The following is a 16,652-nucleotide window of genomic DNA, read 5'->3' as shown; positions in this document are numbered from 1 at the left end:
TATAAGAGGCGGGGCGCCTGGGTGGCTCAGTCGTTAAGCGTCTGCCTTCAGCTCAGGTCATGATCCCAGGGTCCTGGGATCGAGCCCCACATCCGGCTCCCTGCTCCGCAGGGAGCCAGCTTCTCCATCTCCCACTCCCTCTGCTGTGTTCCCTCTCTCGCTGTGTCTCTCTCTGTCAAATAAATAAAATAAAATCTTTAAAAAAAAAAAAAGAGTATAAGAGGCTGGATTGTTTTTGTTAAAATCATAAACCAGAGTTTGCATTGTTTTATGTAGTAATCTCTTAGAAGTATGACTTACAGGTATTTTATTGGAACTAATTTTAAAGTATTCATTCTGTAAAAGTGAGATTTTTTTACTTTGCATTCTGGACTAATAAAATTTGGAAACATGATCTCATGTAAAGAAAAGGTAATTTATGATAAATATTTTTCTTTTTTAAGATTTTATTTATTTGAGATAGAGACAGAGAGCGAGCACAAGCTGGGGGAGCAGTAGGCAGAGGGGCTCCTCTGCTGAGAAACAGAAGCAGGCTCCCTCCCTGGTGAGCAAAGAGCTTGATGTGGGACATGGGACTAACTGACTGAGCCATCCAGGCGCCCTGTGATAAATCATTTAAGCAAATTCTCTTATCATTTCAGTTATTCTTTAGCTATAACAATACATTTTTGAGAACTAGAAATTGCTTTAATCTTTCCTAGTCATCAGTATTGAAAAATATTGCTATTTTGTAGATTTCCGGGTTTTTTCCATCAGATGGTTCATGTACAATAAAGATATCTTAGTTCAAGTTATTCCTCATATTATTCACTGATAAGCTACCTGATTTCCAAAGTATTTTAGACTAAAGCTAAAGGACTCAAAGAAAACTTATCATTCATAATTTAATGTTTAAATATTAATGGTTTTAGTTAGAACCTCCACAATTTTGTTAGTAGGCATAACCTTTTTTAGAAAATACTTTTTGAAGCATTTAATCCTATAAGATACATAATAAAACTATGTTCCCATAACAACGTTTCATATAAAGAGGTTTCTTAAATTATTTGAAATGATACAAAAATATCCTAATGAGTTAGAAAAGATGGTGAGTGGTAAAAAAGTTGGTAATGAGTTGTGGGGGGTAGGATATGGTAAAAATTTATAAACTTAAAAACTGCCTTGGGCTCCTGGGTGGCTCAGTTGGTTAAGCAGCTGCCTTCAGCTCAGGTCATGATCTCAGGGTCCTGGGATGGAGTCCTGCATTGGGATCCTTATTCAGCAAGGAGTCTGCTTCTCCCTCTCTCTCTGCCTGCTCCTCCCCCTGTTTGTTCTCGCTCGCTCTCTCTCTCTCTCTGTGTGTGCTTGGAACATACTAGTATTCAATTCAGTGTTCTAGGTATATGTTATAAAAAATAAAACCTTGTAGGTGGTTAACTTTTTCCTATTTTTCATCTCATCTGATCAATTTGAAGGAAACTTTATAAAATAATTTCTAGTTTTGATTTAATTCATCTTTTTAAACAAGGTTGACCACACATCCTTAATGAATGAGAGAAACAAGGGCTGAATAGATGAATTTCTAAGTAGTACAACAGTCTTTGAGTTTATTATCTGTGTGTTATTGAAAAGTCACTGGCCTAGGAGTTAGGGTACCTGGGTTCTAATTATAGGTCTGCCACTGACTTATTCTGACTTTGAACATCTACTTCATAAGCAGCTGAACTAGATTAGATAGTCTTTAAAGTCCAAGTTGTACTTTTCTGAAATTCTGTTACTGCTTTGAGTTCTCTGATGCTAAATTGGCATCTCCTTCTACTCTGGAGCCTTGCCATTGCTAACATGAGCCTAAAACCCAATAGTTACCATCCAGCAGTTCTGCTGTTCAGCTAAGAGCAACCACACAGCCTCAAGAGTTAATGCTGATGATGGAAGTGTTCATTTTCTTCTTCTTTTTTTTTTTTTTTTTTTAAGATTTTATTTATTTATTTGACAGTGAGAGAGTGACAATGAGAACAGGAACATGAGCAGGGGGAGTGGGAGAGGGAAAGCAGGCTTCCCACTGAGCAGGGAGCCCGATTCGGGCCTTGATCTCAGAACGCTGGGATCATGACCTGAGCCAAAGGCAGTTGCTTAACCAACTGAGCCACCCAGGCGCCCTATTTTTTCATATTTAGATACTTGGAAAGCTACATTACCTTTTCCAAAAACCAGATGCTGTTGTGCAAATGGCCCTTAGCATCCATAAGTGACTGCTTTCAGGCTTTTAAAGTGGAAAAGCATATTTGATCTTAGTCTAACTTCTAACCCCACATTCATTAGCTCCTGTAGCACTTCATTTCTGCTTGCAATAGTTTACATTTGGGACAATTATACCATAGACAAGTAACAGTGCTTGGAACATAGATTATATCTGATATATTTGAGGCAAGAGTTGACGTATTTAAATCTGCAGCATTTTTTTTTTTAAGATTTTATTTATTTTTTATTTGACAGACAAAGATCACAAGTAGGCAGAGCAGCAGGCAGAGAGAGAGGAGGAAGCAGGCTCCCTGCTGAGCAGAGAGCCCGATGCGGGGCTCGATTCCAGGACCCTGGGATCATGACCTGAGCTGAAGGCAGAGGCTTTAACCCACTGAGCCACCCAGGCGCCCCTGCAGCATTTTTAAAGGAGATAAGGCAATACTCGAGATTTTATCATGAAGTTTGTTCATAATTAACTGAATCATAAAGTATTTGAAATTCTCTTTGATATCTTTATCTTTCCAGTCATTAGTCCATAGTAAAGGCAACTTTCAAGAAAAATAGTAATTTATTTTCAGCTAAAATGTATATATATTTTATTCCATGTAGTAACCATATCTAGCCCTTTCCATCACTATGACCAACTTCAAACAATGAGGGGTGCCTGGGTGTCTCAGTCGTTAAGCGTCTGCCTTTGGCTCAGGGTCCCAGGGTCCTCGGAGGAAGCCCCGCATTAGGCTCCCTACTCAGGGCAGGCTTCCCCCTCTTCCACTCCTTCTTGTGTTCCCTCTCTCACTGTATCTCTCTGTCAAATAAATAAATAAAAATATCTTTTAAAAATAAAATGAGCCATTGGGGCACCTGGGTGGCTCAGTGGGTTGGAGCCTCTGCCTTCAGCTCGGGTCACGGTCCCAGGGTCCTGGGATCGAGCCCTGCATCGGGCTGTCTGCTCTGCGGGGAGCCTGCTTCCCCCCCCCCTCTCTCTGCATGCCTCTCTGCCTACTTGTGATCTCTGTCTGTCAAATAAATAAATAAAATCTTTAAAAAAATAAAATAAATAAAATAAAATGAGCCACTTTTGAGGTGTAGACAAAGAACTTTTGTTATATAGAATGGAAAATAAACAGTCTATTAAACATCAGTCTACTAAAATATTAGTGATGTGGGGCGCCTGAGTGGCTTACCCATTAAGCGGCTACTTTCGACTCAGGTCATGATACTGGGGTCCTGGGATCGAGCCCCAGCATTGGGTTCCCTGCTCAGTGGGAAGCCTGCTTCTCCCTTTCCCACTCCCCCTGCTTGTGTTCCCTTTCTAGCTGTGTGTCTCTCAGTCTCTCTCTCTCCCCCGCCTCTCAAATAAATAAATAAATAAATAAATAAAATCTTTTAAATAATACTGAAAAATTGGAAACCACTTAAATATCCAAGAATAGAAAATTACTTAAATAAATTATGTTCCATTCAAAAAAAATCTTTTAAATAAGTAAAATATTAGTGATTATGCCACATTGATTTGCATGAGTTATTCAATGAATTCATTTAAGTTTGAAATTTTAAAAGACCTCAGCAATTATTTTTCCAAAAGACGAAACAGATGAAATAGGCTAAGAATATAGATTTTATTATAGCATTAAGTATAATAATGATGGCTAAGAAACAGATTTTAAATATAAAGTTGGCATTGTCTCATTCTAAATCATTCTTTGTAAGATTAAGTCCTTAGAAAATGATTGAATATTTCATACCAGTCCAACTCTCCACCTTTTTTTTTTTTAATTTCTGAACTTTATAGATATGGCATTCGCCCTGAAAATGTGATTATATATGGCCAAAGTATAGGGACAGTACCATCTGTGGATCTTGCTGCTCGGTATGAGAGTGCTGCTGTTATTCTTCATTCTCCTTTGACTTCGGGAATGCGAGTTGCTTTTCCTGATACCAAGAAGACCTACTGTTTTGATGCGTTCCCAAAGTAAGTATCAATATTCGAAATCATTTAATTCAAAGAAACTTTTAAGGGCATTTATTTCCATCACCTAAGGTATTCATAATGCAGTTCAATCAGGCATGAACTTCTCTTTCACATATGTTATAGAAGTAGTGAAAAATTAATTTTTGGAAAGGGTGGTGGCAGGAGCCCAGTCCGGGGGCTGAAATGTTGGAGCAATAATAATCCTGATGAAAAGAGCTGAGGGCCTTACACCCCAGAGAGGGGCATTGACTTAAGTTGAGAAATGAAATTGACAGAACTGCATGTCAAGAGTGAATAGAGGGGGCGCCTGGGTGGCTCAGTGGGTTAAAGCCTCTGCCTTCGGCTCGGGTCATGATCCCGGGGTCCTGGGATCGAGTCCCGCATCGGGCTCTCTGCTCAGCAGGGAGCCTGCTTCCTCCTCTCTCTCTGCCTGCCTCTCTGCCTACTTGTGATCTCTGTCTATTGAATAAATAAATAAAAATCTTTAAAAAAAAAAAAAAAAAGAGTGAATAGAGGATGCTAAACAAAAGAACTTGAGTATAATTCCCAGGGTTCTGACTTGAGCTGCTAATGAATAATGGTACCATTCAGTGAGACATAATACTGGCGTAGAGGAAAAGTAAAGGGAAAATAAAACATGTGCATAAAAATTAGTGAATGGCATCTAATTAATGATAGCTGATTTATAAAAGAAGTGAATTGCAAAAAAGTTCTGTCTTAAATTAACAAGTGTTGCCACCACAGAGTCTGCAAACACAGTTTTATTCAAATTTGAAAGGAGGACTACTTCTCCTCAAGACAAGATGGAAGTTCCTCTAGCTCCTCTTGATAACTAGAAACATCTGGTGGCCCATTTTCCTCCGAGAAGGCAAAAGGGAGAATCTGGCAATTTCAGTCATATTTCTTTTCCCCAATTGGCAGCTATACAGAGATTTTTTTGTGACTGATAGATGGGCCAAAGGCCAGAGTCATTACTTGCTTTTTTATAAAAACAAGGGTCATTTCAAAAGCAAATTTTTTCATCATTAGCCAGGCAGTGATCACTTTCTTAGGGAAACTAATGGTAGGAGCATATGAGCAGGCTGTGGGAGATTTTTTTGTTCTTATATTAATTTAGGGTTTGTTGTTTTAGGTAATGGTATATTGTAAGGTATGTGCATTACACTGCTTCTGTCTAATAGAAAAGTAAGAATGATAGAGGGAGTGTTTGGGGTAACACTTTTGCCATCCTGTATCTCTCTCCAGCTCACTCTTTCATTTCTGCTGCACCAACAAAGATAGCAGTACTTAACTGCAAACTGTTTGAAAAGGAACATAGATTTCTTTTTATTTGTTATAATTCCTTTACTATTGAACATTTGATAGCAAATAACATAGCCAACCAAGCATTTTTCCTTAACAAATGCAGCCTTGAATTATTTCATTGATTTCCTTTTTCAAGATTGTATCTTCATTTTATAATGCCTTCTTTCTCTCTGGAAAGATTTTTTTTTTTTTTAAGCATTAAAATTTGTTTGTAAGGTCTCTGTGCAGTTTATGTCTCTTTTAAGTTGCCTTTTTAAAATTGTTTTGATCTCTGACTGATACTTGAAGTGTTCTCTGATGTCTGATAATTCTTGTTGTCTCCTCATATGTAAGAGTGAGGAACTAAAGAGCTAGTATGAAGCAGGTGGTTAAGCCTTCTTGAGTGCGAGCTTCACTATACAGTCATCTGGTCAAATCAGTTACTTGGGGATCCCACCCTATGTCACTATTTCTATATCTTTCCTCTTAAAGTGTATATAGTCTCCAACAAGGAGTCTTTCTAAAAGTCCTCTCTGGAGGAATGAGGGCCTGGCTGCCAGCATTCTGGGGACCCAGTACAGAAAACAGGTTCATAGCAGCAGTATGTATGTTTACACATATGTGTGTTTATCTCTTGCCTCAAACTGTTCTTGCAATTCCCTTGTCCATAAAACCTTCAGTTTTGGGTAGAGAGCCGCTACCATTTTTACAAAAGGAAGGGGAAAGAATCTGGAGGAGAGGGACCTCTTTATTAAACAGACTTTGTTTGTTTTTTAATGTAATGTTAGTCACCATACAGTATATCATTAGTTTTTGATGAAGTGTTCCATGATTTGTTGTTTGTGTATCCAATGCTCCATGTAATCCATGCCCTCCTTACTACCCATCACCAGACCAACCCATCCCCCCAACCCCCTCCCTTTTAAAACCCTCAGTTTGTTTCCCCGGAGTCCATAGTCTCATGGTTCTGTCTCCCACTCCCGATTCCCCCCCTTCATCTTTCCCCTTCTTCTCCTAACGTCCTCCATGCTGTTCCTTATGTTCCACAAATACGTGCAACCGTATGATAATTGACTTTCTCTGCTTGACTTAACTTCACCTAGCATAATCTCCTCCAGTCCCACCCATGTTGATGCAGAAGTTGCGTATTCATCCTTTCTGATGGCTGAGTAATAATTCCATTGTTTATATGGATCACATCTTCTTTATCTATTTGTTGAAGGGTATCTCAGCTCTTTCCACCATTTGGCTATTTGTGGACATTGCTGCTGTGAACCTTGGGTTGCATGTGGCCCTTCTTTTCAGTACCTCTGTATCTTTGGGGTAAATACCCAGTAGTGCAATTGCTGGGTCATTTATTTTTAATTGTTGAGGAACCTCCGCACTGTTTCCCAAAGTGGCTCCAACAACTTGGGTTTCCACCAACAGTGTAAGAGGGTTCCTCTTCTCCACAACCTCTCCAACATTGGTTGTTTCTCACCTAGTCAATTTTTGCCATTCTTACTGGTGTAAAGTGGTATCTCAGTGTGGTTTTGATTTGAATTTCCCTGATGGCTAATGATGATGAACATTCTTTCATGTGTCTGTTAGCCATTTGTATGTCTTTTTGGAGAAGTGTCTGTTCATGTCTTCTGCTAGTTTTTTGACTTACTTGTTTTTTAGGTGTTAAGTTTGAGAAGTTCTTTATAGATCTTGGATTTCAGCCCTTTGTCTGTAGTGTCATTTGCAAATAACTTCTCCCATTCTGTGGGTTGCCTCTTTGTTTTGTTGACTGTTTCCTTTGCTGTGCAGAAACTTTTTATCTTGATGAAGTCCCAAAAGTTCATATTTGCTTTTGTTTCCCTTGCCTTTGGAGACATGTCTTGAAAGAAGTTGCTATGGCCAATATAAAAGAGATTACTGCCAGTGTTCTCCTAGGATTTTGATGGATTCCTGTCTCACATTGAGGTCTTTAATCCATTTTGAGTTTATCTTTGTGTATGATGTAAGAGAATGGTAGAGTTTCATCCTTCTATGTACAGCTGTCCAGTTTTCCCAGCACCATTTATTGAAGAGACTGGTTTTTTTCCATTGGATATTTTTCCCTGCTTTGTTGAAGATTAGTTGACTGTGGGGTTGAGGGTTCATATCTGAGCACTCTGTTCTGTTCCACTGATCTATGTGTTTGTTTTTCTGCTGGTACCATGCTACCTTGGTAATCACAACTTTGTTTTTTTTGTGTTTTGTTTTTTTTTTTTTTTTGTAATCACAGCTTTGTAATACAACTTAACATCAGGCAATGTGATGCCCCCAGCTTTGTTTTTTTTTCAACATTTCCTTGGCAATTTGGGGTCTTTTTTTGTTCCATATAAATTTAAGGATTGTTAAACAGACTTTGAACTAATTCTGTAAACTCCTCTATCACCTGCCTTCATCCCCATATCAATTCCTAGCCTTCTGGGATATCCCCTGGTATAAATTGGATTGTTTCTTCAGTTTACCTTGTATCCCCTTAAAATTGGCTTTTTCCCACAATTTCAATCTATTATCCCACTCATTTATCTGCCTTCCAGCTCCAGAATTTTATGTTGTATTAAATCCTCCCTATTTTTGTGAGTTGGTAACCCCAAAACAAAAACAAAAAAAGATTTTGTTGTCATTTTAGTAGATTAAGGGGAAAGAAAAAAATAAGAGTGCAGAGGTATAAAGTTAGCACATACCTGAATAGTCCTTAGTTTCCTCCTCTCCTTCCAACCTACGTTTGTGCTAAACATTGTTTGGGGTGCCTTCGCCTGAGGTCATGATCCCAGGGTCCGGGGATTGAGCCCCACATCAGGTTCCCTGCTCAGCAAGGAGTCTGTTTCTCCCTCTGCCTCTCCCCTGCACCCAACTTGTGCTTTCTCTCCTGCTCTCAAATAAATAAAAATAAATAAATCTTAAAAAAAAAAAAAAAAACCATGGTAGAAAGGTGCAGTAGGTTGCCAGTAACCATTGAATGATTCCCTCAAAACAGAAGTGCACGAAGTTAGGCAATCTTAAGGAGTATGTAAAGTAACTTTTAAATCTTATTTGAAATCCAAGAAGCATCTGTTTCTTCTGAGTTGATTCAAGGACCATTCTGATATTTGTTTTGTTGTTTTTTTTTAATATTTTATTTATTTATTTGACAGACAGAGATCACTAGTAGGCAGAGAGGCAGGCAGGGAGAGAGGGGGAGAAGCAGGCTCCCCGCCGAGCAGAGAGCCTGATGTGGGGCTCGATCCCAGGATCCTGAGATCATGACCTGAGCCGAAGGCAGAGCCTTTAACCCACTGAGCCACCCAGGTGCCCCCCATTCTGATATTTGAATGATCTGTCAGGATATCACAAGAAAGTATGTTTTATGTTCCTTTTCATAGCTAATTCATTGACTTTATCCCCCTTTCTTTTACAGCATTGACAAAATCTCTAAGATAACCTCTCCGGTATTAATAATTCATGGGACTGAAGATGAAGTCATTGACTTTTCACATGGCCTCGCACTGTTTGAGCGTTGCCAAAGACCTGTGGAGCCTCTGTGGGTTGAAGGGGCAGGTCACAATGATGTGGAACTTTATGGACAGTACCTTGAAAGGTTGAAACAGTTTGTGTCACAGGAACTGGTAAATTTGTAAAATATTCTGTAAATTTGCATACTGGGTTTTCTTTTCTTGCTGAACTGCACTCTTTGGTAAATAACATAAAACCTGAAGGTTTTGTTTGCAAATCATGTCAGTTGCCTTCATAAATGTACAGGTAATGATTTGTTAACAGACTTAATGAAGGTTTTTATTACCAGAACTAGAAACTGGAAATAACAGTATCATGCAGTCAGGCTGTGTAATTTATATTTTTTTCTGTGAATTTTTTTTAAACATCAAAATGAGTACTGTATGAAATTTTAATTCTATAAAATCAAATGCTGTAAAAGTATTGCCAAATGCTTTTGCATATCAAATTTATAGATATTTTTAAAACATCTCAACGTACTAAATCTTATCCAGGTATACAAATGTAATAGTCTTCAATAAAAAGCTGTATATCTAAAACAGTTCAAGTACTCATAATAGAATAAACTGTATGAAAACGTGCAAATTCACTAGAGATGACCTAAACCCTGTTGTACAGGGATTGAGGTTTAAACAGTTATTTTATTGTAAAATACATTGAATTTTCTGTATTCCCTGGTTATCATACATTTTCTCCTTTTAAAAAATGATGTAAGTCTTAATTTTTATGCCATCTGTTAATTTACCAACTAGTTACCTTGTAAATGAGAAGTCATTATAGCACTGAATGAATCTTAACTAGTTCTGATTTATAGGTTTGGTACTATGAGGCAACTACTTAAAATTCTCGTTTTATTATTTAAAAGGCATTTAGAGCTTCAAGAATGATTTTGTACGCAATGTTGTTTTAAATTTTGACTAATCTCATAGAATTGCAGTACTCTTCATTATAAGAAAACCTGAAGAGTCCATTAGATGTTCTTCAAGACCACAAACAGGCTGGCTATTTGGTTGTTTTTCACCTTGGCTATTTTTAATAGGATCTGTTGTTTTAGGTTACTATCTGAGAATTTCATGGATTCACTCCTGGAATACAGGAGATAAGAGAACATTTAATTCATAACTTTTATATTAACCAATGTAGTAAAAAAAAAAAACTCACACACAAAAACTAAGTTGCCTTTCCTTGAATGAATCCTGCCTGAATAAAACAATGAAAGAAAAATAAAAATAAAATTAACGGTATGTAGTCTAATTTGTAAATGAATGAATATTGAAATAATACACACTGTGGATATATTTTAAGGCCTTATGTAGTTTTAATTGTTCTGCTTGTTCTGTGGTTATGTCTAAGACTATAGTATATGATTCTCTTCAAAGTATATCAAGTATTGTGAATGCTTTGGTTCAGATGTGTCAAATTAACAGTAAAACAACAAATATACACCCAGCTGTGCTTGTTTGCCTTCTTCCATGCTTCCCATCCCTTACCATAAAGACTAAATACATTTACCATTCATCTTTATAGAACATAGTTGTGTAGTTTTCTCATCACTTCTTCTTTTGGAGAGGTTTCTTCTCAAGATTGTTGTGGAGCTACTGTACAGTTCCTCTTTTTGTACAACCTGCACCCCAGAGTTTATGTGTTTTCTTTGATTACTTGTTAAATTTAAAATATTGATCATACTAATTCAGTATTCATTCATTCAACAAATATTTACTGAATGTCTAAATCATGTAATACTCTATGCCAGCTAAAGGTAGACATGGACGATGTTCTCATAGACTTCACAGTATAACCAAGGACACAGATACCTTATTAGTGTTTGGGTAAGGGCTGAGAAGATTTGTAGCTTATTAAAACAGGTTAATTATACTTTATGGAGGAGAACATGTGGAGAAGGCCAAGGAAGAGTTTCACAAAGTGATATTTGATATAAATTTTGAAGAATGACTCAACCCGGTGGCCAAGGGAAATCATTGCTAGCTGAAGGGAACAGTATGTGGAAGCCTAGAGGAAGGACAGTGCATTTAAAGTGTGAAAAGCCTGGCCAGAAGTCATGGAGAACAGATGGCATAAAGATGAGGCTCACAAATTGGTTAGGGGCACAATCATACGTGGTGTTATGGACCCTGATTATTACCCTACATACAATAGAAAGCCATTGATAAGAATATGGAATTGCATTTATCAAGAGTTTACAGATGAAGGAAAAAAACCTGGGTATTTTTTATTTTACTAGAAATAATGTGAGCCAGTTGTAATTGGCTGCAATTTTAGGATGCAGAAGTATTAACCATGGGGCAGTAATCTCATACAAAAGGCTAATCAAACCACATCTGTAAATATTAATTTCATTTCAAGGTGCAATGAAAGGATATTCACAAATGAGAATAAATCCTGTAATGTTTTACCAAGTTGGAAAGAGTCCCACAAACCATAACCCAAAGACCAACTGGAGAATTATGTAATGATAGCTGTGTTCCGATATTTGAGAGGCATGTGCAATTTATTCTTTTTGACTCAGTACAACTAGGTGAAAGTTCCAAAATGGCAGATTAGAGCTCAGTGTAAAGAAGCAAGTGGTTATTTGTCCATGACAGAAAGGGATTGCTTCCTCAGTGTCAAAGAGGATCTTATCTCTGGGGAAAAGCAGAATGACATCTGCCCCAGTGCTTCAGGAGAAATTCCAGATTTAAATGTGAAGTTGAACTAGATGGACTGTGGATGTCAACTTTAAGATTTGATACTCCATTTAGATTTCTCCTGCCTTTTCAGAGCATTACCCGCACCATGGCATCCAGAAGATAGTATCATGTAGAAGAATTGGCAAGGAGATCTGGGTTCTCTTCTCACCGGACACCAATTAGATCTGTGGCCTTGCCAAGTCACGTCTCTGGACCAGTTTCCTCACTAGAAATGAAGAGATGGAACTGATTGATTGATAATAATCCCTTATGTTTCTAATGTAATGAAAATCTCAACCCCATTCATCTGTAAAGACTCGTACCAATTTTTAACCTGGGCTAGAATAGCCTCAAGTTAACTTATTTTGATAGTTCTCTTTTGTGCATACCAGCATGGTGGAATTTGGATGGTAACACTAATCCTGGGGAAATGGTTGGCAGTGTACATAACTCCTGCCATATCTTCAAGTACATAAGACAGTATAAGAACTTTAATTAATTGGTTTATAATCTATACAGTTTTCCAGACTTCTGACTGACTTCAATGTGTCCTACCTAAAAATGTATTGCAGTAGTTTTTCTTGGTGTTTTCTACAAATACTAGGTATTACCCAGTTTAAGAAAGCTTGAAATGTGGAAATAAATTTTTTTTAATTGCAAACTGCCATTAATTTCCTATAAATAGAAGGTTCTTGGTGCATTTAGACATTCTATATGACAAAAATAACTTTCTGAGAACAGGTATTATGGAAAGCCAGACAAACTCCAAAAATAAAACTTTAGATATGAAATAGCTTAATTCCTTCATTTTATAGATGAGGAAACAAACCCAGAGAAGAGTAACATTGTCAAAATCTACAATATAATTGTCATTAGTTGTACTTACTATTTTCATCAAGTTTACCTGGACTAATACCAATGATCCTTTTGAATTATAACAAAAAGTTACTTGCTCTCCAATATTAATAATGATTTTATTTTTTAAATGGCTTAGATTTCTTATCAGCTAATTATTCATTGCATACTAGGTAAGTTGTGCCTTTCACATTTATCAAATTAATGATTTATATATTTAAAGTATTTTAACACTAATCCATTTTCAGTAAGCTCAGTAACAGCTATTTGGTTGTGTTAAAACAGTGAAGATTGGGAGCCTGGGTGTCTCAGTGGGTTAAAGCCTCTGCCTTCAGCTCAGGTCATGATCCCAGGGTCCTGGGATCGAGCCCCACATCGGGCTCTCTGCTCAGTGGCGAGCCTGCTTCCCCCTCTCTCTCTGCCTGCCTCTCTGCCTACTTGTGATCTCTGTCTGTCAAACAAATAAATTAAATCTTTAAAAAAAAAAAAAAACAGTGAAGATTGTAGTCGCATGAATAAACAGGTATTTACTTATAACACTGAGAATAAGCAATTAACATTGAAAAAAGTATCAAAGCAGTTACACTGATTGGTGATGGGTGGGCTTTTAATTTGTGTCCTAATTTTATTTTATTTTTTAAAAGATTTTACTTATTTGAAAGACCCCAAGATGGGGAGGCCAGAGGGACTCCCCACAGGATCATGACCTGAACAAGAGGATAGTCACTTAACTGACTGAGCCACACAGGCCCCCCTGTTGTCTTAATTTTAAACAGGCATTATGGTTAAATACTATGGTAACATGTTATATTCTAATGATGATGTACATGCCAAGTGTGCAGTAACCAAAAAAGGAACTACACAGGATACCTGGTGTTGTGTTTTGAGTTATGCAGGATGCAGAGAGAAGACATTGGTGTACTACATGTCTAAGAGATTATGCATCTGACTGACTAGTTGAATGAGTAATACCAAGGAAGGAAGTAAATACCTCAAGCCTGGAAATGACCTACTAGACATTAGTTTAAAAAAAAACGGAAGTAAAGCATAGAGTCTATATAAATGTCACTGAGCTAAAAGCTGTTAAAGTTGTTCTTTCATTAGAAACCCAGTGGATGAAATTATTTTACCCTTTATCTGTAGGACATGTACTAAATTGGCATAATACCATTTTAACACAGAAGAATGTTTTTAAGAGTATGCTTCTAATGAAATCCTTATTAGAGAACTATATTAAAATCATGGGGAAAATGGTATTTTTATTTTTATTTTTTTGAAATATTTATTTCACAGAGAAAGAGTGAGCACAAGCGAAAGGAATGGTAGAGGGAGAAGCAATCTCGCACCTGGGTGGCTCAGTGGGTTAAAGCCTCTGCCTTCGGCTCAGGTCATGATCCCAGGGTTCTGGGATCGAGCCCCGCATCAAGCTCTCGCTCCGAGGCGAGCCTGCTTCCTCCTCTCTCTCTGCCTGCCTCTCTGCCTACTTGTGATCTCTGTCAAATAAATAAAAATCTTTAAAAAAAAAAAAAAAAAGATCTCCCACCTGAGCAGAGGACCCAGCTCCAGAAAAAAAAATTTTTTTTTAAGATTTTATTTATTTATTTGACAGACAGAGATCACAAGTAGGCAGAGAGGGAGAAGCAGGCTCCCTGCCGAGCAGAGATCCCGATGCAGGGCTCTATCCCAGGACCCTGGGATCATGACCTGAGCCAAAGGCAGAGGCTTTAACCCACTGAGCCACCCAGGTGCCCCAGAAAAATAACTATTTTTAAGTGATTTGTGATGTTTTGTATCTGCTGATAAAATGCACATTTCAGCTATTGTCTTAGGTTATTTCAAGGTTGAGTTTTGGGTGTTTTTTTTCCCTCTCCCCAAAGTTACTGCTTAAGATAGTGTATTGAATTGAGGTAAGAAGGGTAGTAGGGTAGGTCTATGGATATAGGAGTGTCTGAATTTTAAAATTTTAAATGTACTGCCCTGTTCCAAATTATTCAAAGTATGGTGGATTCATGGACTAAAAATCAAGACTTCTAATTAGCATTTTATAATATAAATACTACTCAGATGAAACTTTCATTTAAACAGTTTCAAATAGTGTAGATATATTCAAGTTTAAAGCTGGCAAAATCCAGAGGTCATCTAGATTGCTTCATGAGAGAGATTTTGCTGTTTTTTCCCCCCAGCTCTTCCAAGTCTGGGAGTTTGGGCTCCAGGCCATCTAAGTCCACCATAAGAAGATTGAGCAGGTAGGAGAGAGACCCAAGAAAGTGGCTTATATATCTCTGAATAAATGTGATGCTATTGAAAATGATAATTAAATTTTCTGAAGTATCTAATATAATCCCAATTGAAAAATGAAAATATAAACTCTTATACCTCTGTAAAACTAAATGCTTATGGGATAAAAGAATGATTATATTGAGGTATTAGGATTATAGGTGAAATTTTTTCCTTTCTTAGACATCCTCCTTGTTGCTATGTTGTTTTTGTAATTAGAAAAGAGGAAAAAAAACTTGTTCTTATTTCCACTGTCCAAAATTGGCTCTTTTTTATAAGTCTGGTCTTCTGAAACCAGGAACCCAGGATAGACCACAGAGAAGTAACTCCAAATAAGTTTTGAGCCTGGCTGTCAAAGTGACAAAAGCCAAAAAAGGATTCCTCGTACTTGGATGATGAGTTTTTTGTGGGTTTTTTGGGGAGGTTGGAGAGGGTGGCTGATAGGGAATATAGCATTGTATAATAGTATCTAAAACATTATCTCATTGAGTACCAAGTCTAATAAGTATTTTCTAGGCAATCCCCACATACTACATCTGTTAATGTTCCACACCTAACAATGCATTGATAATTACTACTTTACCATCTGTGGTTGTTTCCTTATGTTGTTACAGCTTTGCTCACATTCACCTCATGGGTGCTGTCGTTGGCAATTACACATATATTACACTTCTATGTTACGTTACAGGCCCAATAGTAGCTTACAGTTGGCCTTTAACACAAGTATGAACTATAGAAGTCCATATGTAGATCTGTATGCAGATAGTTGCAATGGATACGGTACAATAACATATTTTACTTATGATTTTATTTGTTATTAGTTTTTTTTATTTTTATTTTCTGTTTATTTGAGAGAGAGCCCAAGCAAGAGGAGCAGCAGAGGGAGATGGGAGCCTGGTACAGGGTCCCATCCCAGGACCCTGGGCTTATGACCTGAGCTGAAGTCAGATGCTTAACCAACTGAGCAACACACAGGTGCCCCTTACTTAATGATTTTCCTAATAACTTTTTCATTTCTAGCTTACTTTACTGTAAATATATAGTATGTAATACCTATAAAATATATGTTAACCATCTTGGTACGGTTTTGGTTAATAGCAGGCTGTTAAGTTTTGGGGGAGTCAAAAGTTATAAGGGGATATTTGACTGTGCAGGGGAGTGGTACCCCAACCCCATGTTGTATATGGGTCAACTGTATATGCATATTTTATGAAATTGCTTTTTAATTCATTTAAGAAAAGAAATGGGAAAAAATATGCATTTATATAATGGTGTTCTCTGGTCCTGTGGATTTGTGTTACTGTCTGACATCACTTGCTTTCCCTCTGAAGAACTTCCTAGAATATCTCTTGTAAGATGAGTTGGCCTGGCAACAAATTCTTTCAGTTTCTGTTTACCTGGGAAAGTCTTTATTTCACTTTCATTTTTTTTAAGAATAAGTTTGCTGGATATCACAGTCTTGGCTGATAGTTTTGTTTGTTTGTTTGTTTGTTTTTACCAATTTGAATATTTTCCCACTGCTTTCTGGCTTCCATTGTTCCTGCTGGGAAGTCAGCCTTGGATCTTACTGGGCTTCCTTATAAGTGATACTTTGTTTTTCTCCAGCTTTTCCCAAGATATTTTCCTTATCTTTGATTTTCAGCCTTTTTACTCTGATATGTCTATTTGTGGGTCTCTTCATCGGGCTTCCTGGGTGGGTTATTGTTTTTCAATAAAGTTGGGATGGTTTTTGCCATTTTTCAAATATTATCATCTTTCTCTCCCAGTATTCTCCGTTCAAGGGCTGCAAGGATTATAAATTTGGTCATCTGCTCTCAATTAGTGGGCCCCAGGCTGCTTTGCTTTTC

The 16,652-nt window shown here is 37.4% G+C and overlaps 1 protein-coding gene across 1 annotated transcript in view; it reads left to right on the top strand.

Annotated features, from left to right (window-relative positions):
* The window catches only part of ABHD17B (abhydrolase domain containing 17B, depalmitoylase), a 55,965-nt gene extending 45,531 nt beyond the window's left edge, over positions 1 to 10,434 (top strand). The window contains exons 3-4 of the mRNA XM_080819404.1: positions 4,016 to 4,195; positions 8,892 to 10,434. Of these exons, the coding sequence (XP_080675530.1) occupies positions 4,016 to 4,195; positions 8,892 to 9,111 (400 nt within the window). The 3' untranslated portion in view covers positions 9,112 to 10,434. The remainder of the gene's footprint in view (positions 1 to 4,015; positions 4,196 to 8,891) is intronic.
* The last annotated feature ends 6,218 nt before the right edge of the window (positions 10,435 to 16,652 follow it).

Source organism: Martes martes, assembly GCF_963455335.1.
Source record: "Martes martes genome assembly, chromosome: 12".
Taxonomy (NCBI): domain Eukaryota; kingdom Metazoa; phylum Chordata; class Mammalia; order Carnivora; family Mustelidae; genus Martes; species Martes martes.
This window is presented reverse-complemented; position numbering and strand designations above follow the sequence as displayed.